Source organism: Phalacrocorax carbo, chromosome 4 (assembly GCF_963921805.1).
Source record: "Phalacrocorax carbo chromosome 4, bPhaCar2.1, whole genome shotgun sequence".
Lineage (NCBI taxonomy): Eukaryota > Metazoa > Chordata > Aves > Suliformes > Phalacrocoracidae > Phalacrocorax > Phalacrocorax carbo.
The window spans coordinates 29105354-29131028 of record NC_087516.1 but is presented as its reverse complement, the minus strand read 5'-3'; the positions used below and the strand labels follow the sequence as shown (position 1 = coordinate 29131028).

Below are 25675 nucleotides of genomic sequence, written 5' to 3'. Positions count from 1 at the left end.
TCAAGGACCCTCCTAGATTAAAAATGTCAAATGCCAGGTTTTCAGCCTTTTATTTTTTGTAATGAGTATATTAAAGCTATTCTTCCCTTTCTTGTTTGGTGATTTATCATTCCAGATTGTTTCTGCAGAAGCCTGCTGCACAAAGAGAAGGGGCAGCAGGTCCTGATCTGTTCGGAGGTCAAGGTCTTGAATGTGACAGATGTTAACACGTTGGAGTGGTCCATTTATTATTACATTCTGATTAAAAAGTTGTAATGTCAACTGGTGATAAGGTCATCAGCTCACCTTGCTGCCAAGCAGTGAGGAACTGGTGAAGAAGCTTTCCGCATTGCTCATTTGTGTTCCCTACTAACTCCTAACTGCAGGTACTGCTGCCTGCTGTCCTGATCAATGTTTCTTTCTGTACCAGCTGGCATTGCTAACAGTCATCTTGGTACCCACAAAGACTCTGTTGGCTTGTATATCTTGACTCTCCTAAAAGTATGAAACACTTTCAATACAAAATAAAATTCAACTGATAATTGTTCCCTTTCAATAAAATGCTATGTTAGGCAACATAGTATAAACACTGTTAGGAAAAAACTGCCAATAGAGAAAGGAAATGGGTTTGATACAGATAGGACATGACTGACCTATTGCTCCTCAGTTGCATGCAGCTTGCCAGCACTTCACCTGCAGCTCCTTGGCTGTGGTTGTGTCAGGCGATAAGCAGCCGGGTGGGGAGAGGCAACTCCTCAGGAGCAGTGTACCCAACACCACCAGCGTGCCATAAGACTCAGCTGTATCTCTTGTTCCTCAGCGCAGTAAGGAAATCTGTAGGAAACTGCATGCAGAACTCTCCTCAGACCTGTTCCCAGGCACCTGCTAACTTTTGGGAGAATGTGTTGCCATTACCAGTCACAGGAAACTTGGGAGTCAAGAAAAGTAGCCACTCTTGGGCTGGGGTATCCCTTGGTAGTTGCTTCCAGGAATGAACACGTGTTTGTTTTCTGCTTTTTAATACAAAATTACACATGGCACAATTGTTCTCAGCAGTCTCAACTTTGCCATTTTGTGGAAATAACAAAAATCCAGTTAGTTCCAATCAGCTGATTCCTTAGTTGGAAAATCAGTGACATTTGTCTCTGCTGCCCTTTCATTCTTTTGAAGATCCCTGCCTCTCTGAAAATGTGAAGCGACTTACATCTCCTTGAGTGATGCATCTTACAGATACTATGGAAATACTTCCTAGTATAACTATTGTCTTTGAAATGATGCGTGAGATAATAGTTATAATCCTTCAGACAGTTATTTCTTCAAATTTCTTTACACTCTAAACGCTGAAAGACTGTGACATGACTACTACTTTGAGTTGTTTTACTGTCTTGTTTGGAAGCATGCTGCTGTGGGAATACAGTAGGACTAGTTTTTATTCCACTTTTAAAAAAAAAGATAAAAGTGGATACAGAAAGGTCATGGATGATGCACAAATTCTTTGTAAAAATCAAGGTATAGCACTTTTGCTGAAGATGCTCTTTAGGAGCAGGTCTGTACTATTCTGATCTGAATGTAGTGAGGCTGGATTTGGCTTGGGTTTATATTACTTTTTGAAAGCTTAAATCTAGAAGTATTCAATAGCTGGGTATCTTACCTTGAACATGTAACATTATGGCTACTGCAGTTCTTCAGAGTTAACAAAATTGAGAAGGAAAAAAAACACGTTTAATTATGTTAGTCTATGGTGACCTTATTGCATAAATTAGTGGACATAATACAGCCAGTAAACAACATTGAAAAGAATAAACGTGATGGGAAAGACCATTCTGGACCACTTGTCTATCGAGTTTACATCAGTCAAATCAGGGATTTTGACTTTGATCTGGGATGCCCTTCTTCGTAAGCGTCCTTTTCTGTGAAGCCTGTGCCTGTCCAAAGTGCTCCTGCTGTAGAGGTCTCTGCTGGAAGTGGCTCTTCTGTACTGCAGGTTGGCACTGTCATACGTGTACGCGGTGCCTCGGGGGTCACGGAGGCTTGTGAACACATCTGAGCTGCTGACGTCATTCCGTATTTCAAGTGGGCTGAGCAGCATGTTTCCATGGGGATCAACCTGTGTCAAGGAAGGAATGTGAATTAGACAAGTTTCTCAGCCAGCCCAAGGTGTCCTCCAGATGGACAGATACCTTCTGGCTCTACTGCCAAGGTGGTTCTGGGGCTGCAGCGACAGCTTCATCTTGTATAGAATCGATGAAAGCGAAAATACACTTTCCTGACTGGTGTGAAATTATCTGTTAGGTATCTAGATATCTTCCATGCTGACCCTTTGCTCTTTGGTCTGGGACCTTTTCATTCAGTTAGTTATCTCATCCCCTGTGAGAGTTTTCTAATTTTATCTTTAACTTAAATCATGGCCTTTATGAAATACTGTGTTTTAATGTCTGGTGACCGGACACCCTAAGCTTTCATGTACTCAAGGTAAAAAAAGTATTGCTGTCTCTGTCAATTTTATACAGTTTTAGTGCTGTAGGTTACTTTCAAGAGCAATGTAACAATGGGTTCATCATATGAAGAACATATGGGTACATGTACATTTTATCAATTATTGTAATATGCTTGTGATGAGAATTAGTTTTGGAGAATTATGATACTGCAGAGATGGAAGTCCCTCTCCCCACAGCATACCATTAACTTGCTCATGTGCAGATAGAATAATCCATTTTACTCAATGAAACCTTGCATTCAGTGGCATTTTTATAGGTTGGTACAAGAAGCAGTTGTTTCAAATATGTTTATCACTTTATTTGTGCTATCAGTTAGTCCGGGCACTGTTTTAAGTACCTGAGCAAAGAACTGGAAACTGCACCTGGTATGTACATGTCTGGTGCAACTATATATATATATTTATATTAAAAAATTTAATAACATTGCCTTTTTTATATATTAATGTAATTAAGCATGAATGGCTGAATTACTACAAAGTGTTTACCTTTTCACTCATCGTTAGTTTTCTACATGTTTGTAGTAAAACCTCTTTTAGGAAAAGTTTTTTAATGTTTCCAGGATGACTCCTGACTTGTCCATGAAGACTTCCTAGATGTTTCAAATTCCTAGATACTTAAACATCCACTGTAGCTCATATGAGGGAAATACACATTAGGACACAGACCTCTTAAATAAAACTTCAAAGACTTCGCCTTGAGGCTTGAGTATTAAAATTGGTTTTGAGCTTTACATTTTTATCAAGACGTAGCAGAGCTAGGAAATTCTGTAATAATCCACAGCAGGTTTGAAGTATGTTCAAGAAAAAACTCCAAGCAGAGTACATGGGGAAATCCAGTCTCTGGGGGATGCCACAGAGGAAAGCTGGAAGCCAGGGAAAGCCTCACTTCCACCTGCAGCATGGAAGATGTTCCTTCTCATTGCCAGAAGGAGAAAATGTTGCATGATGACTGCTGGCATATTTACACTGTGCCAGACTAGGCAATTAATAAATGAAAAGAATGAAGTGAAGGGGCTATTTGTACAAAAGTCACCCAGAAGAGGGAAAAGTTTTCTAAATGGAGTAGTAAGCCACCACAGATAGAAAATGCTCTAGTCAGGTTTAGCAACTGATTCTGTACACACTGAAATGAGCATTCACTGGGGACACCCCAGTTCTCACTGCTGTTTTGGTGGGAAAAGCTCACATATTCTGGGTTAGAGAGGCCAGCTGGTCACAAACCAGCATGGTGTTTGCATCTTTACTTGAGATATGGGCTACCCAGTTTATACTTTTTGGGTCAGGTCTTCAAATTTAAGCAGAAGGAAGATCTAAGCTAGGGTATCCTACTCTCCAGAGGACTGCCATAACTATGGGACTATTCGTTACTCCCAAGTTCTGACATTTTCTGTGGAAAAAGCAATGATCTCAGAGTTGTCTCCTTGTAAAAAGAGATTTTTTTTTTAATTCCCAGAATATTTTTTTTTAATTCCCAAAAGTTTTGATAGGTCAACCTTTTCTTCCCCGTTTTCAGAAATAATTCTTTGAGCTGTCTTTGATTACATAATTTAATGTTTAAGCTAATTTACTTCAGAGTTATAATAGTAGTAACAGTAGTGCAAGCATCATTAAACAGTTATTACGACTTCTCTTTTGTGAAGACAACCCATAACTGCCTATAATCTAAAGTGATTCATAGGGGTGTTTCTCAAACTAATATGCCCTTACAGTTTATTATAAGCCAAGCAGCATATGAGCTCCTGCTTTAAGTGTTATGAATGAACCTGTTATATTTTAAAATTAGTTTTATTTAAATCATTTTAGGCAGGATGATTTGTATACATCATGAAGCAATTCATTCTTTGAATTGCAGCCTTTGCAATTCAGAGCAAAGGGCCTTACACTGTTCTTGAATAAATTAGCTCAGAGAAATGTAAAAGCTCTTCATATGTACCTGTGTCAAATTCTCTGCTTGTACAACATGAAGCTGGACTAATAGTTAATTTCCCACATCCTTAAAAGCCCTTTCAGAATTTACTGAAGTTGACTCCAAAATAATCTTAAAACTTTTGTTACTGAAGCATAGGAATTCTACAGATTCCCATAGGAATCTGGAAAACATACAAATTGTTAAGGGATCCCCCAAAGAGACTTGTTATTAGTTTTCTTTATCTGAGTGTTAGAATGAATTAACAGCAAATATGAGCACAGTAAAAGCTGTAAATTTTCTGTCTTAAAATCTTTTCTCCCTTACTTCATACGAGGTTACCTGGGGCTTGCTGTTGGCCCTGTGCTGAAGAAGCCTGTGCATCAGGAACAGCCAGCAGGCTTTAACTCATTCCACTCCACGTCTCAGTGATGAGGGTCTTTCCCCACATCAGGTATGTAACGCAGCTGTACACAGTCTTTGACACATTTGCATTGGATGACATGATAAGAAAATGGGAATGGAAGAGACAAGGATCTGTCTACTCAGTTTTCTGGCTCACTAGCTGGCTGCCTGCTTAGAGGTAGAGTATCTCAGTCCCTTCCTTGGGTAAGAAAGATGAGCCATACCAAGTCCAGAATAGTTCTTCCTTGCTCAGATACAATGCATTTATTCTTTCAAATATCACCTTGTTGTTCTTTAACTGGAATGCCCTGAATTTTATTACATAAACCAACCATTGCTCAGATGAAAACCGATTTCTTCCTTAACAGATATTCTGAGCCTAAATGTGTGTTTACATTAACATATACACTTTGCCTTGTTTGTACAATGCATAAATTTTGCCTAAAGTTGTAGAAAGCTGGGGTGTTTTTGTCTTTTGAACATATCATGAAGAATATATGAGGAGGATGTCAAAGCTGATATTGTGTTAGTCATCTGGTATAATTATCAAAGTTTAAATATTCTTCAGACACATATAGGTGGTGACACTTCTTGTAATGACATTTGTATCTACACTGAGTGTGTATCTATACTGAGTTTATAGATTTAAAATTCTTTATTTGCATTGGAACTACCTAAACCTTAAATCAGCACAGGTACATATGTATGAATCTTCGTCAGTGATGGAAAAGCCTCGATGTGTGCTCAGGAAACATAATAAAAAAAATAACAATATGGCTTGTACGTTTACTTAGAAAATGAGTTTCCTGCTTAGGAGCATCAAATGATATTGTAAGTGAAAATCGTTAAAGAAAAAAAAATACAATAGTCCTGTGTTGACCACATAAAATGTAGTCAGTCAGCTCTAGGGGAAGAGCATGCTGGCATTCCTTGACGGAGGATGGGTCTCAAATGCTTAGTGCTGTCTGGAACGGGTTTTTACATACCTAGTATTTTTTAACGTTAACTGTTGGAAGATAAAAGGTAAGAACTTTTGTGTTGTCTCAATACAAATACATCTTTTCTTTCTCTTAAGATGAAAGACTCAGGGCCATGTTACTTATACAAGCTGTCTTGTTGGAACAAATGCAGTAGTGTTATCACAATCTGATTGGCAAAGAAACAAGTTATGCTCAGCAGGAATATACATATTCAGGTGTAGATTTACTTGAAGGTTGAGCTAGTTGTGTGCTTATGTGCTCCCTCCTTTTTCTTCCAGTAGCCACTGTACTGGAAAATCATATGTTTTCTTCCAGTAGCCTGTGGCTGGTCTCTGGCTTTCCATCCCAGGTGATTTGTGGTTCACAGAAGGTTTGAAAGGAAGGTGACGCTCTGCAGAAGTGGGGAGCAAGAGACCATCTATCACCTGCCTTGTGTTGCCATTTATGAACCCCTTGATGGCTCAGCCCCTTTCCCGCTCACATTATGATTGCATCCTACCTCTTTCTCATGCTTAAGAGACATCTCCTGTGTAGTGATTATTCACATTATAAGTGTCTGAGGAAACAGAAGCAGTTGCATGCATAGACTATCTAAATATTTTCTTGCTGGGTGGTTTGTCCTATTTACCCATAATTATGGTGGTTTCCTCAGTGACATCTAACTTTGAGAAATGGACAAGGAGGCATAAATAGTCTTTATGCTTTATTCAGAGAAACAGAAAGCTTGTTTACTACAAATTAATATTTTTTTCAGATTAAAAATTAAAATGGCATAAACTGTGAAACTGAAGAGGCTTTATTTCCACCTTCTTCAGTCTGTAGAGCAAGGAACAGCCCATATGAAACAGAAGTATGGTTTCATTTTCCATCTGGTCTTCTCCATACTGTGTTAATGTCACAGTCAGTTTGCTGAGTGTTGCTCACATGTCTAATGCTTTTGTTATCTGGTGAAGGAAATTGAACTCTTTTAGTTGTGGGAGTTGGGAATAAGCAATATCTTCACCTGCAGAAAGAGAGAAAGCACTGTTACATGTCTTCTACTTGTTATAGGACCCTGTATGGATAAGTGGTATGGGTCAAGAGTAAAAGGGAAAAAATATCATGTAGCTGTATATACTTACAGCTGTACTTCTTTTGTGCTCCAAAAAAGCCTTTCCCTGCTCTGGTACAGACATTATAATACCATTGAAAAATCTCAAAACGTGATGGAGAGGGGCTGGGAGCTGTCTTCACTAGAGATCACATAGCCTTACTGTGTCCCACCGCTCCGGTCATGTGCATTCTTCCTGCCAAAGAGAGAAATATGCCGTTGGACATCAGCATTTCCATGCTGAGTAAAATGAATACTCACAAGGTCCCACATCATCGGATCTCCAGTGGCATAACAAAATCCATTGATATCCATTCACGTGTGTGTTTCTATGTGTATGTGTATATATATATGTATCTAAAATCACAAAAATGCATGGTACAAGCAGAAAGCAATCTGTTCACTTAAAGCATTCTCAAGTCTCAGAATGGAATTGCAGTCTAAAGTGTGAACACTTACAAATCCTGGTACAAAGCATGTATGCCTTCTGTTTTCTGTCAGAAAGATGCCAGTGTATGCATTTGGTGCTCTGAGAAGTTCAAGTGTGATTGTAAATACTTTCCATCCCATTCTGAGTATTGGTCTCAGCGTAATCTTTGCCAGTGTAACATTTAGACAAAAGCTTTTAGTCATGAGTTAGGGCTTTTTGTTAGTTAAACAAACTCTCCAAATATGTAGGAAAAAGAGCTTACCTGCTTATCCTTTTTACTTTCTCATCCTTTACTCAATTCAGTGCGCTGAGGCCCATGTAGCCAAGGCTGACCTCTGAAGAAGTGTTGCTTCTCTTTTCATCATGAGCTCTTGCTGTCCTTCTTCTCACATAGGCTGGGTTATCTCAGGAGCTGTTGACGTGGCTGGTCAGAGTTTGTGGGTTTTGTTGTGTTTTTTTTTCCTTTCCTTATCTTCCATAGAAATGGATAGACAGTGACTGCACACAACAATCTGTAACAGGGTGGCTTATCATCTCTGCTCTGTGGAGGGCAATACTTTGTGGGATGTTGGACACTGCTGCAAGCCTGAACTGTATTTGTGCCCTCACTGTAATAAAGCATCTCCTACGCACTGCGACAGGAGGCGAATGTGGGTAAGGACTTCTAATGGGCTCATGAATTCACTGAGACCGAGGACGTGACGACTCTGTTAATGATGCTTAGCTGTAGTGGTGTGGCTGCTGGGACACAGGACACACAACTCTAGAAGGAAACTCTATCACAGGGTTTCTGAAATACACTTCCTGACATGTATGTGAAATTACAACCATCCATCAAGCTAAAGTCTCACCTGTTAAGAGTTTTATGTGTTGGTCTTATTCTTCAAGCTGAACAGAGGGCTCAAATATAGTTTTGCCCAAATGTTAACACCTCAGGCCACAACAGAAGTTTATACGACAGCCTGGGTAAGATCTCATTAATACTTGGCTGTAATATATTGTAAAAAAAGCAGAGAACAGAAGAAATTTTTTGGCTCATTAGTATATGTATTTTCCTCTGAGACAGACTGGGCGAATACACCTGAGGAAAGTATTTCTGAAAAACTGGGAAAAAATGGAATAGGTTTGTAGAAGTTTGCAAGTGCTCAGTGATGTACTGCTATATTAAACTTTCCCCTGTTAAAAAAATGTCCATAGTATTACTTCCTGGAACTTGTCTGGCTTGTTTTTTAAGAGGGGTAGCTGTGGTCTCCTTGAATTTAGCCTGAGGGAAAAATCCTGACGTCTGTGAAAGCTGTTATAACCTAGAAGCATCCTCCTTGTGTTCTTGGAAGTTCAGTGGTGTGGGCTTCATTCAAGACTCCCTGAAGCAACAGTGTCTGTCTTTGCCTTCTATTTTTGGTGAAGTTTCTGTGTGTAAAGAGGATCTATATAACAAATATTTCATCTGTACCACCTTCTCTAGTGAAGAACTATACAGTTGAAATGGTAAAACTTTAACTTCCTTGTACTCTTTGTATTTAGTCTGTGCTGCTGTTCTGAATATTCATTTGCATTTTCTGTAGTTTCTTACTCTGTTTTCAGCTGAAGATGGAACAAACCATATATTGCTGTAATCTCCTTAAAATACGATTTTTCTCTAGACAATCTTAAATGCTTTTCCATATGTGTTCAAACTGCATTTATCTCTATCATCACACACATCAACATTGTCAGAGCAGAAATAATGTTTAAAAAAAGTTAGCTTGAACATCTTACCTGGACTCTATTTGTTTCCAGTCTGCTCTTCTCGCCTGTAGCATGTCCTGCCCTGCCCGCTGCCTTTTTTTGACGTTGGGGTCCTTTCCCAAAGAATATGTAGTTTACAAAGGCATATTCCAGCAAGGCCAGGAACACAAACACAAAGCATCCCATCAGGTAAATATCTATTGCCTTGACATAGGGAATCTTTGGCAAGGTCTCCCTGAGGTGGGTGCTGATGGTGGTCATGGTCAGCACAGTTGTGATTCCTGTGAAAGGAAGAAAAAGACATTGACTAACGAGACAGGGAAGGAGATTTGAGCATGAAAGGCGTAATGGCAGCATTGCCAAGCTACCATGCACTTCTCATGCAGGTGGCTTAATTATGTTATCCAATTCTTAACAGCCAAGGGAAAAGAAAGGAAGATACCCTTGCAGGCCTGCTGATGCACCTTCCTTTGCTTTCCATGCAACAGAAGGTGAAATAAATAGCCTTCAAAAGCCCAGGCTGCCTTAGTACACCTTGCCTTAATTTTTACAATAACTCTGCTAGGGAATGGGGTGTTAGCTGACCTGGATAGCAAAGAGTTGATTATTGTTCTTTCTATGGGAGGAAATGCTTCTTACTTTATTTACAGCAGTAGCCCTGCTTGACCCCGTAGGGTGGCGTGCATTGCTCTGGGGAACTGGAACAAGTATCTAGCTTCTGACAGAAAACAGTGTTGAAAGGAGAAAGGGAAGCTTTATGATAAAGTGATGGTCTTTGATGAAGGGAAAGTGATATATATGCTTGTACGAAAACAGCTTTTCCTGTTAAAGGGTTGCTTGCAAGTAAAGCATTTCTATCTCATTGTGTTAGCCATCACTGCATTATTCTGTCTTTTTTTGTGTGTGTGAAATTATTTTTCAGTCTGCTTTAATCACAGGTCATTAGTGCATCTAGATAATAGCACAGGTGTAATGAGTTGAATTCACAGAGAGGTGAAACAAAATGGTTTTCTGACATCGGCATTTGAAAAGCATATCTGCCTGAAAGTGCAGATGGTGGCAGAAGATCTTGGTTCTTGTGGAAAGTTGTAGGAAGGAACACGGTGCAGGAAATAACAACCATGTAGGTAAGCAGGCTTATTTGGTGTAAGCTGGTGTATCTCCATTGATGTCAGTAGGATCTTGTGTATTCATTCCAGCCACACATCTGGCCTGAGAGGATGCTTTTTAACATCAGTGAAATGTTGATGCAGCACAGCATAGATACTCTTAGGTACCTGAATTAAACCTTTACACTGCAGTCTGGAAGCAAGATACTTTTGGCCTCATCCAAAAACCATTATGGCAACTGGAAGTCTGTCAGGATCCCAACCTAACTGCAGAGCAAGAGCTTCAGATGTAGGCAAGGTGACACCTGCCTGCCTTCCTGACAATGAAGACCCTACGCTGCATGTGTAAGATTACAGTTAATGCTGCTGCAATCAGCTGTATGGATGTGGTGCTACTGTATTCAAAGGTAACAAATATCTATGTCGTTCAGTGATTCCAAAAAGAAATTACCTAGAGCAACTCTGGCTGCAGAGGCATCATAATTGATCCAAAAAGATACCCATGACAGAATTGTGATCAGCGTGGAAGGCATATAGGTTTGCAAAATGAAGTATCCAATATTCCTTTTAAGCCGGAAGCTAAGTGATAATCGAGGATATGCTCCTGAAAGAAAGAAGTCATATAATGACTAACGCCTAACAAAAGTTAGACACTGATATTTCTGAGTTGGGGAAGGGCGGGGGGGAGGGGAGGGGGGCTTTTTCCAACTAGCCAGTGCTTACCTGTTGTAAATTCCACTCTCTTTGATACCATCTTGTAATCAACAATAGAAAATTGTGGGAGCTCGATGTTATTAACTCCCGTCACTGCCGACTCTCCTCCATTCCAGTAAAATTCAATATCATCAGTAGTGTATCCATCTGAAACAGAGACGCAATTTGATTATTGATTTTTCTTTTTGTTTTGTTACATGGCTTAAATAGTTGCAAGTTAAAGTAGAAGGAGCTGCTGTTAATCAGGAATTCAGCTTTCTGTTGTGTGACATTTCTGTTATACAGAAGTCATGTAGCCTCCTCTGTGTACAGGGGAAGCTTCTAGGTGCGGAAAGGGAGGAGAGAGTGGACAAGGACAGAATTTAAGATTTAAGATCGATTTTTAGCTAGGTCTAATACTACTACCTTTTGTTCAGGCTTGAGTTGCTCAGTTTACCAATAGGCTGATATAACATCAGTGAAACTTTTAAACCCTCTAGAAGAAGCTCTGACAGTCAAAGCGGGTTCAGTTCCCAGCTGTACATTTGATTTCCTATGCAGACTGTGACAAAATACAGAGTTTGGCGCCAGCAGAGGCAAAGATGATTCTAGAAGAATTCAGGTGCCTGTACTATTACCTGACAATGTCTGTTGGAGCTGTAGGTATCCCTTTGAAATTCATGCAGCGTTCTATATTTTAATTAGACCATGCCATCTTTGATCTTCTGTTATCACAGAATTGTTTCCTGTTGACTGCAAAACTAGCACATTTCTTCTCTTTCCTTTTAACAGCAATGTTGATTATTTATCATTTAATTAAAAATTAATTTGCCATTCTACCACTAGGAATGTTAATATTATTGTTACCATTTTCAAAAACATTTTGACTAACCTTAAAAGTGACTGAGTTTCAAAAAAGACCTCACAACCAATTATATTTTTAAACTAATATTTAAACTAGTTCCAATTTATTGCATTTTACTACTTTTCCCAGATATCTACCAAAGGAGAGAACATCATCTCATCTATTTTTAGACTTTTCCTTCAGGTGTTAGATTTAATCAGGTTTAAGTCAAATAACACAGATCAAATAAACACATGTATTTGAACTCAAAGCTTTAGAAAACTTGACAGTAGTTTTGCCAGCTGAACCAACCGCAGCATCAGAAGCCTCTACAGAGCTAGGAACTTATCCTTTCATATGCACCAGTAATGCCATTTCTAGCTAAAGAAATTAGTCCTGAGATGTCTTTTCCTATGATAGTGCCTGGTAATACCCTCATCTCTGGAAGGCTGATCACATGTAGAATGGGTCTGTAATTTCTCTGGTGACAGTCGGAGGAGCTCTCACAACTTGCTGCTGGGCTCAAGGGACTGCTTAGAAAGTCTGCAGTGATTGGACATCTCTCTTCTGATGCAAACACGCAGTGATGGGCTAAACAAGATTAAGTGTTCACATATCTTATTTGTGAATGGTTCAGTGCCATGGTTTGCTATCTGAATTGCTCCTGAAATTGTACTAACCTGTGCAATATGGATTGCTGCTGTTTGCTTAAAACTTCTGCGCTTCCTATGGCTTATACTAATTTGTTTTCAAATGAACCACCAAGGAGTTGTCACAGCATGGCTGTTTTTCATGTTTTCCAGTTAAAGGCCAAAAGCTTTTCATTGCAAAAGGTCAAGGTAGCTGCTTGATAGTGGGACTTCAGTAGCTGCTTTAAAGACATTGCACACAAACCACAGGGCCAGCATTAGCCAACCATAGGGTGTAATACAGGATGATTGAAGGAGGGAATGAAGACTGCTAAGTCTGTTTAGAAAGCCAAGACTAAGACTGTCAGGAAAGTGTTAATTTCATTTTCTTGCAAATCTGTATTATTAAAAAAAAAATGCTTTAATGTTTTACCTTTTTAAAAAAGATGCAGCAAAATAGAGGAAATTATAAGCTGTCATCTCATACTGAAAGGGTATTTATTATCTGCAGACTTGACACCACACCACCATGAACTAGCTGTCATAGCTATTTCTTTGTCTTTAGAGGCTAGGATTAGAAAGAAGAGAGGTTCAGCACTACGCAGAAGTTTCACCGGTGCTTGCTGCAAAGTCACAGGTGAAGGTTTAGATATGAGAATCCTGGATTCTGCCTCAGGGTTTGGAAGAAAATGGTGAACCTGATTCTTCTGCTCTGTGCCATCATCAGCTGGCGCCGTTTGCACACCCCTCCCTCCAGTTTTGCTCCAACTGTGCTGCTTCCTTGGCTGGTGCTTGCTGGGACCCAGGGCAGAGAGAGACACAGCCTCCAGTGCTCAGCAAATCTTGATGTTATTCAGTGTCTCCTGAAGCAGCCTCTGCCAGCCTCTCTGCAGTTTCTCTGCCTTCTTGACAAAAGAGGGAGTAGTTTGGGCACCTTACTGCAGATAAAATTCCGTTCTCCAAAGGTGAATTATTGTATATTTGGTTGTCAAAACTGAAATGGTAGCAAATAAACACTTGGGATATCACAGGGCAGATTTCAAAAAGAAAACAGGTGCACCTTTCTACAGAAGGATTGCATCGTGTTACTGGTACAGTATGTGGTCATGCTGGACCTTCACAAAAACAGATTACGTGAGTTTTGTAAGCAAATGTGCTTTTCACTAGTCTTGGAAAGGTTTGGGTACTAAATGAAAAGTAGAACTACAAGGTTGTAAAGCCAATTGACCAAAAGCAAGAACTTGCATGGAAGATTTCAGGTGATGACAAACCATCACTGCTGACAGGCCACATCTTTAACCTTTACAGACTTAAAAAAGACTTCCAAATACTAAAAAAAAATGTAGCTAGTGTGAGCTACCACTGTTTCTAATATGCTGATTTATTCCTTGAATTTACTCTGGTTAAAGCTGGGGGAAGTGATGAGAAAGGTGTAGTGATGTTTTTCAATCAGGAGCATTCACATTTGTTCGTTCTCTTCTTAGAAGAGTAATTGAGCAGGAAGACCTTTCTGTGGTTTTGTATAGAGAGAGCCTCAGTACAATCATGATTTCCTTGACAGTCATTGTAATAACTCTGCTAGGCACTAACAAGGTGTAAAGTCTCCCCAGGCAGTCCATTCCCTGACGTGATCTGATTTTTGCTGCGCGATGCCCTTCGTTACGTGCTTCACACGTCGCCTGCGGCGGGGAGAGGCGTTGCTTTCCCGGCGGACGGTGGCTGGCGGGCGCGGGGCGCGGAGCCCCTCGGGTCCCGCAGGCGCTGACGGCGGGCGCCGCGTTCCGCGCTAGCGAACTCGAGAGGGGCACGGCTGGCTGCAGTTTGAGGACTTGGAACCGATCTCAGCTCCGAACAGGGTTAGCAGAGGACAGATTGCTCCTTTCTGAAGTGGGTAGTGACTTCCAGTGAGGAGCCATAGTGATGTAAATTAAGAAACGTTCGGTGAGGAGCGGCGCTAGCTTCTGGCTAGCAGGCCACGGTAACCCCCATTCCTGGCAGCGCATGCCTTTAACATTTACAAGGGAAGAAAAGCTATTTCAGTGGTAGAAGAAGTGGGTCTAGTCTGTGCAGCGGCCAGCTCTAACAGGCCGATTTGTTCTCTGGACTTCTCTGTACTGCCCAGGTAGCCCCTCGGCAGCTTCTTTGCCATGCGGTCCTTTTCCCTCTGCGTCGGTGCCCGTGTCACTGCGTTCAAGGGCTGCCGCTGCTTTGTGCCGGAGGGAGCGGGACTTAGAACCGGGCGGTGGTGCCTGAACGCGGATTTCGCAGGAGTCAGGTACCGGCAACCTGAAATATTTCAATGATGTTCATCACAGCTGTCAAGAGTGGTCGCAACTCTAACTGCGGAAATCGAGACTTATTTCCCCAAACACGTAGGACCGTGACGTTAATACATTTAATTAGTTCGATAACGTGGGTTAGACTAATTCAGTCGCGCCCCTTCCCTGAAAACCGGAATCAGCTTCTCCGCGCGGGAGGCGCCTGTGGCCGAGCCCCAGCGTCGCTCTCCAGGCAGGCACCGGCGGCTCCGAGGGGACAGAGGGGACGCCCTCCCCCGTGTCCCCCGTGTCCCCCGTGTCCCCCGTGTCCCCCGTTCCCCCGCCCCCCCGGCGCGGCGCAGTGTGCCCCGGCGGCCGCCAGGGGGCGCCATCGCTCCGCGGCGGCGGCGGGGCCGGGGCGCGCCCCCGCCCCCTCCGTCGGGCCTCGGCGCGGGGCGGCCTGGCTTCCCCCCCCCCCCCCCCCCGCCCCCCAAAACGTGCCACCCGAGAGGGGTCACCCCTCCTGCCCAATCTGGCCGGGACAGCAATTAGCATGCGTTAGAGGAGAGCCGGGTTTCGGGAGGGTGACGTGCGTGATGTCAGCGACGGCGTTTAATGGCCAGACTTCTCAGAGAGGATGCGTTGGGATTTAAACACATTTACTCAATACTTCTGGAGCAAACACTGCTTGATTTCTGGGCTGACATCCCTAGCAGTCTAGCCCACTTAATCAAACACATTCCCCAGGATTTCTGTGTGTGTTTGTGTTGACCTAAATAATAAGCAATTGCTAAGATTTTTTTTTAGTAATGAAACTCCCATGAAAATTATTTGATCTATTTAAGCCTTTGTTTGCTTGCTAGATTATTTTCCAGCTTCAAAACCATTAAAATATGTTTAATTGCCCAGCTCCAGATATTAAACTTCTGCTTCCTAGAAAATAACATCTAGAAATGATTATACAGTCCTTGATGTGCCAACACTTTTTTTTGTTTGTTTTTTAGTTTGTTGGTTTTGGTTTTTTTTTTGCTTCTAGACCAGCAGCTGAGAGTTTAAGTGAGAACACTTATAGGCAGAAGTACCACAGATCTAAAAAGTAACTAGATTCAAGCACAGCAAGAAATAGGTTATGTATAAATCTTGCTGTTCACAGACAAAAATATTTTAGAAACGTTGCTGACATCGTGATATAACCGAAGTTAACAATATATTAATGTTAATGTCACCAGGCTGTTTTATTTTCCACCGCAGCCCTTACAATTTCAAATACCTCTGGGATAAATAAAGAGCTCTATTACATTAACTTAGCCAAGTCAGTCATGGTTCTACTGTTATTACCACTTCCAAAGAGATGTCTAAATGGCGCCCCTTTTTTCCTTCTGGTTCTCCAGGGTAGGCAGCTCCAAAACACCCAGCCACAGGGTCTCTGCCTTAGGGATCTGAGTCTAAATAGGACGTTTCAAAAGAGTATTTCCACCCTGTGTGCCCCAAATCATTTGGCCTTGTGCAAGGGCACGAGGCTGGAACCCGACCTTCTTCCATCACTACTGGATCATCCCTTTCTTAACAACTTAGTCTTTGTTGCTGAATGTATTCTTAGAGTATAATTTTTCTTGTTTCACATAGTTATTATTCCAATGATGGGATTCAAACAAGAAGATAAAGCATTTCTTCTGCACACCACTGAGGTGGTCCATATAGTGGTAAATCTATTGCACCAGTTCATCTTACACCCAACGTGAACAGGGCACAGCAGATCTGATAATGTGCTTTGGAAAGCAATGTCACTAATTCACATTAAGGTTGATAGAATTGCTTGAAAAGGCTCCTGGCCACCTGTATTAGAGTGGGTGTTTTTATCTGTAAGTGACTTTTTTTCCACTGAGAAATACTTTTTTAGGCAGATGGCAGATTGCAACTGGGGATATGAGTCAGAATTTAGCCTAAGCAATACTGACCCAAATGAAAATTTGGTTAGACTGCTGGAGTACTACAAATTGTCAGTTATTTAAGAAGGTCTCTCAAATAAAAATAAATTTAACATATGGGGCAATCTGTTCCATCCCAGTTGGAGACATCACTTCCTATCCATTAGAAGCAGAAAATAAATGTTATTATGGCATAAAGTCACTCTTGCAACATCCTAATCTAGTTCAGAGAGTGAATTATAACCTTGCGTTACCATGCAAACAGGTTTAATATTGGTTCATTGTTACTTGTTATTTTTTGCCCCTCTAACTTTTTGAATCTCATTTGCCACTGAGGCTTGTTACAAAGTTGGAAGTCCTTTGGGAGAGGAATTATTTGGTTTTGGTTAATATCTTTTTAATGGCTAACACCACAGGACTTCTCAGTATCACTGTAGACTCAATAGACAGAAACACTGAAGGTTTCTGGATAAGTAGTCAGACTTGTACTGAAAATGCCTTACCTGTTTATTTGTCTCCTTCTACTGGATTATGCCAGTGATGTCAAAGGACCTACTGAGCCTAAATTAAATATAATGCAGTGCATAATCAGAAATACACATTAATACGTTTTATCTAACATGGCTTTATATGTGAGAGTACCTCCTATAAGGCATACCAGTGTTGTTATTTTTTTTTCCTGTTCACTAGAAAGTTTCATTCTCATTACCTATAAAAAAAACAAACTGAGGAATTATTAGGCAAGGAAAGGAGACCAAATGCAAAATTCTTTGTTTGCATTCATATGCTTTCCATTTCATCTTGACTATTATATGCAGTTTTGTTTCTTTCTCAAAAATAGCTGTACTAAGTTGGCCACAAAGAAGGGCCAGTGAGATGATTAATGATAGACTTGCTTCCGTTGAAAGAAGGCCTGACTGAGTCATGATTCTTCAGCTTGGAGGTAAGGGGATGAGGGAATGTTATGGCAATAGTCTACAAGGTCCTAGGTTAGCATGGTGAGCTTGAACAGGACATGATTATTCACAGTCCCTCATACTTCCAGACCAAGAAAGCAACAAATCATATGTCTAGTGGCTAGTTTGGAAGAAATAAAGGAAATACAACGTACGGATAAACTGCAGAACTCATTGCACAAGGTGATGCAAGTCTCAGAAGTTTATGCTTGTTCGGAAGCTATCATACTTATACAAAATAAAAACCTATCCAGGTTGTTCAACACAACGATACTATTTCTGACTTGCGGTAGCAAATCATAGAACATTTACTGGAGGAGTTTACTGGGGAAATATCAGCATGTATAACGTATGCTCTGTTCTAGCTTCATAGACGTGTGCTGCTGGCCGCTGTCAGAGATAAGATGACGGGTAAGACAGATGTTTGATCTGAGGCAGTACAGCAGTTAAGGGTCTGACATGTTCCACTTCAGCCAGATTTGCTTGTCTCCTGTCTTCCACCTTTACAACTCTTATTTTTACTTCATCGCTGGCGTGATGATTTTTAGCCTGATGTTGAGAGCCTCTGACTCTACACATCTTTGTGTAATTCATGTAAATTAAATTGTGATTAGAAAACCTTGTTCATGCCCATGCATTTTGTGTAGTAATAAGAAATCTGCCCATAGTAACACTGTGGTCAAAATGTCACTGAAAACTGAGAGGTCTCTTATATGCAAATGTTTAGCGAGGAGTACCAGTGATTTAATGTTGGACTTGGGACATTTTGATGCCCTTTTGTCTCAAAATTAGCAGCAATGGTATCGCTTTTTGAAGATTTTTAACAAAGCAAGAGTGCAGTACGTGCTCCTGACTGGTGTCTTCTTGTGCAGACTATATACTTGCGTAATTGTACATGTAACATGTGCAGATGCACAACTGCTATTAGCAGATCAGTGCTGGTAAGTACAGCCATCGTACATTAGTTTCTACAGACCTTTAGCTAGCTTCTCATCTTATAATCTAGCTTGAGTGGCTCTGAAGCATGAAGTTTTAAAATGGTACTTCTGTTACTTTGGTAGCTACAGCTGCTGAGGATCTGTTTGTTCAACTGTTTCCATGTTTCTCGATTCTTTGCCTGAATCCTCTTCTCTGGGGTTGAAACCAGCAAAGTTTTGAAGCCACACCATCGTGCTCTTGTCTAAAGGTAATCAGGGCAGAGGCTATGCATGGGGACATTAACCCCAAGTTTCCTTTTCTTGCATCCAGGTTCACTTGCTGCTGGTACCAGACTGTCCTTGGAAGTTTGGAGCTGGGAAGAGAGAGGTTGTTTCTTTCCAGTAGCAAGTGTCAGAAATCCCAGTTGTCTTCTCTTGCTTTTGTTCTGAGATGCCTTTTTCCTGAATGTGTTTTGAGCTTTCTTCTCCTCCCTTTTTTCTTATCCTTTTGAATGGCCACTTATACTGGATACCAGCTGTATCTCAATCTGCAGAAAGTTGAACCAAAGCTCCTGACTTCTGGCAAGATTTGCTTGCTTCCTCCACTCCCACCCCCACCTCCCTTTCTTTTTATCTTCTACTACTCTTCATGCCCCCCTGGTTTGATGAGGAGGGAAAAAACATCCATCTTCAGGAGCACAAAAATGCAGACCACAAATTTTTTTCTACTCCGATCCTGGCAGCGTAGGCTGCGACTGCCTGACTCGGGATGACAGACTTTGGCATGTCGAGGGAGACCTGACCCCTCCTGGAAGCCCAGTGTTGCAGTCCCTCGCCTCTTTTGCTGACTCAAAGGATGTCCACACCTTCACCCAAACCAGACTAAGGCACCCTGCTTGCAGTCCTGTCAGGAGCACATTTTATATAGAGTTTATAAGTCTGATGCAAATCACCTTTTTCACCCTTCAGTTTCCTCCTCCTTCTTTCTCATCTGGAGCTGCTGTACAATACTTGGCTATCCCAGTCTGACCTGTAATCCTGGAAGTTTTTTCTGACTTGAGTTGCTTTACAAAGTTAAAATGAGAACAACACTATTTATAAGCACATTATGTAAACACTAGCAACAGAGGTCCAGCTGCTTAGCATTCAATTAATTTAGTTTAGTCAATATTGCATGGTACATAGTTTTGTCTGCTTGTATTGTAAACACATCTTGCCCTTGAGCACTCATTTCATTTGACTAATTAAGATCTACTTCTAAGTGCTCCCATTTTGGTGCCAGGCAGACTCCCCCAATTTGAGATACAGCTGTTGTGCTTGGTGAAAAAGGCATTTGAAATCCAGGTCCATCTGGTTTGTGCTCCATCGTGTCAGGCCAAAACGTGCTCCTGTTTAAGGCAGGAGGGCCTCTGTTTTCAACAGGACTCAGACGGACTATAGATGAATAAGGACATGTCATGTTTCTTACTTATGCCAGCATGGCTTATACACATACACCTTATATTTCTATGCGATATTGTGTTCTCCTGTCCAAAACCCCTTTTAAAATTTTAATTACTTAATTCAGGTGCTTAAATTTTTTCAGCTAGGCAAATACTGAGATAAGTACAAGGCCAGTGTACTTGGGCTTTTTAGATAAACGATGAGAATGACATTTTTGTGGTGGTCTTGTTCGTTGTCCTGACTATGTAAGTAGCTGAATTTTCAAGTTGTGAAAAACTGTAGAAAGATTTAAAGTTGCACTGAGCTACATGAAAACTTTAGTTCAGCCAAAATTAAGAATAATTGAATGAAGAAAGGTACTTTTCTAAACAAAATTAATTTCAAATAAAAAATACAAGTATTTTTACTATTGAAAATTAAATACTGACTTTTTAGAAAATATATTTTATAATGCATATGTATTGTGCATGTATTACACTTTCTCTGCATGCATATTTTGGCAAAATAGTTGCACATTACTGAATCAATATACTTCACTGGGGAAAAAGTTTTGCCTGAAAAACACCACATTGTTCTTTATGACATTATTACAAGATTAAAAAATGAAGTTTAGATCTATTTGACTGTTGTTTTAAAACTTTGTCAACAACCTGCTTTGCTTCTTTAACCATAGGTAAAAACTAATTCTGTATGTCCAAGGATGGTAGGAGGCAGAAAGTCCTGCAAAGAACCAAAACTTACGAACAAGCACATCCAGATCTGTACCTGGTAAACAGATTTACAGTTGTAACAGAGGAAAAAAGGAGCTTCAGACTGAATTCTGGTCTTGGTTCTATAGAAATTACTCCCATTGCTTATGAAGCTGGGAAGGCATTGGCTTCTAGTGAGAAAATATACCTCCACTAAGGCACTGAGATAAGCCAGCATAATTTTAAAAACCATGACACATACTGCAGTTCACACCTGGGCCAAGCAGTGTCAGCTACCAGCATTTTTTAGGCTGTCTGTGTTGCTGAGACTGAATTTGTGCTAGCAATGACTGGGAACAAAGTAGCAAAACTACTGTAGAATATAGCAAAATTCTGTTACTACTAAGAAAATACACATCACTCTTCATCCATAGACTTTAATACTATACAAAATCAATCCACCTCCATTTTGCAGGGAGACCTGAAGTGCATAAAGGGTAAGTATAGAAGGCATATATCACACTTTACCAACATGTTGCCATATTAATATCACCCTGGAAAATCAGTGATAAGCCAAAGACAGGGGTATGTAGAGAAATGTTAGGCCTTACTAGTCTGGCATGACTGTACAGCCTGGGCTGAAAGTCAGAATTAAAAAGTTGCATGTTCCCTTGGGCAATGAACAGACTGTGTTCAGCAGCAGAGCAGCATCTCCTGCACCAAGGAGATGAGTGGCTTCTTGGACACCAAGCTGTCCATGATACTGCTATGGCTGCAGTTTTTCTTTAAGCACAAAGAATGAGTAGGGGGTTTCTGTGGCTATAGGTGTAGGCCGAAGTCAAGGAACAGGCTTTTTAAGTGGTTGATGTTCAAAGTCTGCTTAGTATCTGCAGTTTTGAGTGGAGGCAGGTGTGCGGCACATGCTCATTAGTGGACTAGTATGAGGTGCAGGCACTGCGTAGAGGGAGAAGGTCCAAGGTCTTACAATCAAAGGACGCTGAGTAATTTTCTGTGCAGCTAATCTTGTTGATACAGGTTCCTGCCCACAGTAAGTTTGTGAAATATTTGAATTACAGGTTCTGTTGCTTTGACCCTAAAAGTAAATTCAAATAAGTCAGTCGTGCTCTGTGTGGTTTGGATTAGAAATGGTGATATGTTAAATAACCATGTGTTTCCTCAGAAAGAACTCTCCGTAGGTAATTTAATGTTCATAGGCACTTACAGAATATAAATGAATGAGAATGGAGATAGATGTCGAGGAGATTAGCCATATTCTGAGGTAAAAGTAAGTCATTGAGGGTATTAGCCAAAATAGCACTTCACCAGCAGGGGCAGATATACTGGACAGCAATCTAGCAACCTTTAGATGCTGCTTCATTAGCTCAGATCTGTACTTAGAGTCACTGTGCAGCCTTTGCGTTTTCCCCAGCCATCAGCACTGTGGCTATGCAGCCCAGATCCTGGTGTCCAGGGTCTCATACGAAATGAATCATTGTCTAATTCAGTTTCCATCTACATGCTGATGGGCAGTTGTCCCTTGAATAAAGCAGGCTTGCACTCCAATGGCAACAGGTATTTGAAAGACTGGGGGAGAGAAATGTGCACCTCCCGACACAGATGGTTCCTGCATGGACAGGGAGATCTGGGCTGGCAGTCTGGGAAGCTTGGTGCTGCTATTTCTGTGGAAGCCTGCTGAATTGAGGGGCTGCCAATCACCAGCTAAGATGAATTCAGTGAAAAATCATATTAGCATGAATGAACCCTTCAAACGCAACTGAAATGCTCAATGTTTTCTTCTTGAAGTTTCCCACACACTGTGGTTTGCTTATAATGACAGATGTTTCTTTGTACAGGCTACTCTTGCACGTAATTTTTTTTGTTTTAAGTTTATGCAGAAGATGAAACAGTACCAAATAAAGTTGTGAGAAGTGGTAGCAGAAAGCTAATGGAGAAAGCATTAAGACTTTTTCTGACACACTCAGTTCTGTTCTCAGTTCTGCAGAACAGATTCCTGGAGGCTGGAGGACTTGTAAGTAAAAGTATACTGCCCACTTATTAAAACTACTTCATGCTAATATTGTGCCAGGTCAGGTAAGCAGTCTTCCCACATAGAGACTTGAGGCATTGTCTTTTGTTTATTTGTATTATTGCAGTGTCAAGAACCCATAAGTATAGATCAAGACACAGAGTGCATAGGTGCTGAACAGAAAATTTCTCAAGATTTATAATGCATTTGGATGCATTTGGGGCAAGGCTTCATTCTCACAAATTGAAGAGAATCCATGAGTTCCGGGACCTTCCAATTTATTCTGGGTTTTGTTTGTTTTATATGGCAATTCACACCTTGGCAGAAGACAAGTAAATACATAAACTGTACTTATGGCTTTAACATCCTAGGACAACTGCATTACCTCAAAGCACAATATGCCAGCTCTTCCAAAAATGTGATATGACCAGGAGAAGAGATTATTTTTCCTGCTGCTCTGACTGCAGAAATACAGAATCATTTAAGAGCACAGCTGTTTCCTGAGAAATCGGCCCCTCCTCTAAATGACCCTAATTTCTGAAAGCAAGCCCAACTTTTCCTTTTGCTGTTCCTCTGCCCTGGGGACTGTCAGAGGCTGAAAACTGAGACATGGTGAGGCTGTGCTGGGAAGTGGCTCGGCCCCAGCTTTCCTGTCCTCTGCGATTGCCAGGGTACAGTCTAGGCCCTGTACCAGTCGGTACCTCTGAGGTTACTGAGGTGCCACTAAAATGAGAGCAGTCATTGAGAATAATTGCATTCCTCTGTGTGCAACAGACAAATGCTTAAGATATACCAGGTAGGTGACTTGGCTAATTTCATGTGCTCATGCACTGAAATCATTGAGTGTCGAGTATTTGCTATTAAAATCTCTGCATCCATATAGAGACAAGCTATCCATCTTTTTGAAAATAAAAAGGGAAAGTCATATAGAATATACTATCAGCATCTGGGTAACTTCTGAATCTGTGTGCAGTGTAAAAATACATCGTGTGAAAGTAAAATAAATCGTTTATAGTCCTCTGGGGAAAGAAATCTTTCCAAAGTGTGGAAACAGAGCAGTCGCTGTGGCTTAACACTAGTGTAGTGTGAAGAATGAATTATTTTAGCTTAGTGACTGGCTTAAAAGATGAGCGGTAAGGAATGACTTAAACTGAGCCAAAAATACATTTTAAATTTTGATGTGAAAAAAAAAGAAACATGAAGTACTATCTGGCTAATTTCTCAGTTTCAGTATCAACAAGCTGTTTGTGAATCTGCCTCTCAGACTATCTGAAAAACAACTTGCTCATCTCCACAGCTCTGTGCTAGTCTTTCTTGTTTCCTGGGATGTTTAAATCTGCTTCTGTGGATGCTCATGCCGTAACTTTAAAACCACTCCTGTTCTGCTGCCAGCATGTTCTCTGCAGCTCAGGTGATGGAATTTCAGCTATGTCAGAAGTTAATGAGGACCTACAGACTTCTGTGTGTGTGCAGATTCTCCGCTGGCGATCCTTCTAAGAGTGAATTTGCAGTGATAGAAGCTCAGTGTATGCATTCTGCATAGAGTATACAGAGTCACCTAGGGTGTATTATCTGAGTGTCTTTAGAAATTACTGAAGTGTGTTTCAAATTGGAAAATGTGTTGCCCAGAGAGTAGTCACTTTGCTGTCCCAATGGGTAGTATATAGGATCACACCAGCAGCCTGTGTGTACTGATCTCCATTCCTGCTCTTGCTGGGATGTTTCCTATGGTACTGTCTTGCTTGTTTTATGAGTGTCCTGTGATAAAGTGTAGTTTTCTCTTTTTCTGGTGTTAACTATTCTTTTGCTAGGGTTTGTGGGAGCTAGTTGATCAAATATGGCATTGGATCTGTGGCAGAGCCCTCATGAAATAAGGCACTTTGTTCCTGTAATAGAGCAGGCAGCGATGGGAGTACAGAAGGCGGCATGGATGGAGACCCACCTGCACGCTGGTGAATTGTGAATGCTGTGAATTGGTTGAAATTACCAGAACCTTGTATCACAGGCTGGCAGACTAAGTCAAGATGGGCAGGTAGGAACTCTTCTGCCTTTTCCGTTCAGATAGTTAATCTCAGAAAGATCCCACTGTCTGAGTTACCTGAGTTTTGGGACAGATACCTCTCTCTCTTCATAGTCCACCAAGTTTGAAAGACATTTAAGGCTGAGTATGTATTTTAGATCAGTTAAAGGAATTGGCCAGAAGCAGAAAAGAGCTGTTATTCCCAGCGCTACACTGTAATAACCAGAGACAAGTCAAAGGAGAGAAAACGTGTTTTTTTCCCCCCAGGGTTTTCAGGGCCGGTGGGAAGCAATACAGGTTTATGGCTGACATGTCTCATGGGGGAGCAGGGGGGGCCTGACAGGCGGGTGCGTGAGAGAAGCTCTTAATTTACAGGCATGGTAGAACCTAAGCAACTGTGAGTGTTGGGAGCTGCCCTCATTAGAAACATCAGAAAAATGGAATCTCTTAAAAAAGGCATAGAGTTGAGCATCCTTCCAGCCTATTTTTTTTTAACAGGGAAGGGGCCTTGTAACTGGCTTTTAGAATACTCTGAGCAGCAAGCTCCTTTGGGAGGGCAGAAATCGTGCCTTCTGTGGAAGCAATTTGATATGCTTGGTGAGAAGAAGCAGAATGAGACCAGATGCCCTTTTAGTGGTTTTGGATACTTTAGGGAAAAGACATGAGTGGATCCAGCTCAAAGCTCCTGCTGCCTCACGTACCAGCACAGTCAAATCATTAGTGAATTTTTATTGCCAGGCATGAATAAATTACTAGATATCTGGTGCCTGCAGACAGGCAAAGGAAAAGCTGTCTGGGAAAGCTTGTATTTAAGACATGTTTTTCATGTCTAATGAAAATAGCCCTTTTTGTTTGAGGTGTAGGTTCTTACATCCTTGGTAGTTCGAATGCAATCATACCCTGGATCAATGCAATCTTGTCTCAAGCAGGGAGCTGTGATAAATCTGTTCAAATCTCATTCTGTCAGACCACTCTGTGCCAACAGAGGTGATAATGAATGTTTAGGTATGAACACAGTTGTTTTTTCTGGCAACAAATGATGTAGAGGTTCAAGTGGAGTATTTATTGGTTTGCTGCAATACCATTTTAAGGTTGTTGCGCTTTCATCAAAGCTTTACATGTATTTAGTGTTAGATCTATTTCTACAT

General features: G+C 41.0%; 1 protein-coding gene across 4 annotated transcripts in view; it reads right to left on the bottom strand.

The window, feature by feature from the left end:
• Window positions 1–608: 608 nt before the first annotated feature.
• The window catches only part of GABRB1 (gamma-aminobutyric acid type A receptor subunit beta1), a 139044-nt gene continuing 113977 nt past the window's right edge, over window positions 609–25675 (bottom strand). Inside the window, exons 6-11 of one of the 4 annotated variants that reach the window (XR_010372617.1) lie at window positions 10848–10985; window positions 10576–10728; window positions 9046–9296; window positions 7550–7759; window positions 6889–7053; window positions 6458–6770 (exon numbers count right to left, since the gene is read on the bottom strand). Coding sequence is in view for 3 of the 4 variants with exons in the window: in XM_064449380.1 (XP_064305450.1) it covers window positions 1739–2086; window positions 9046–9296; window positions 10576–10728; window positions 10848–10985 (890 nt within the window). In the remaining variant the exon portion in view is untranslated. Of the gene's footprint in view, window positions 2087–6457; window positions 6771–6888; window positions 7054–7549; window positions 7760–9045; window positions 9297–10575; window positions 10729–10847; window positions 10986–25675 lie in introns of those variants that run through there. The other 3 variants (XM_064449380.1, XM_064449379.1, XM_064449378.1) reach the window with 3 other exon arrangements.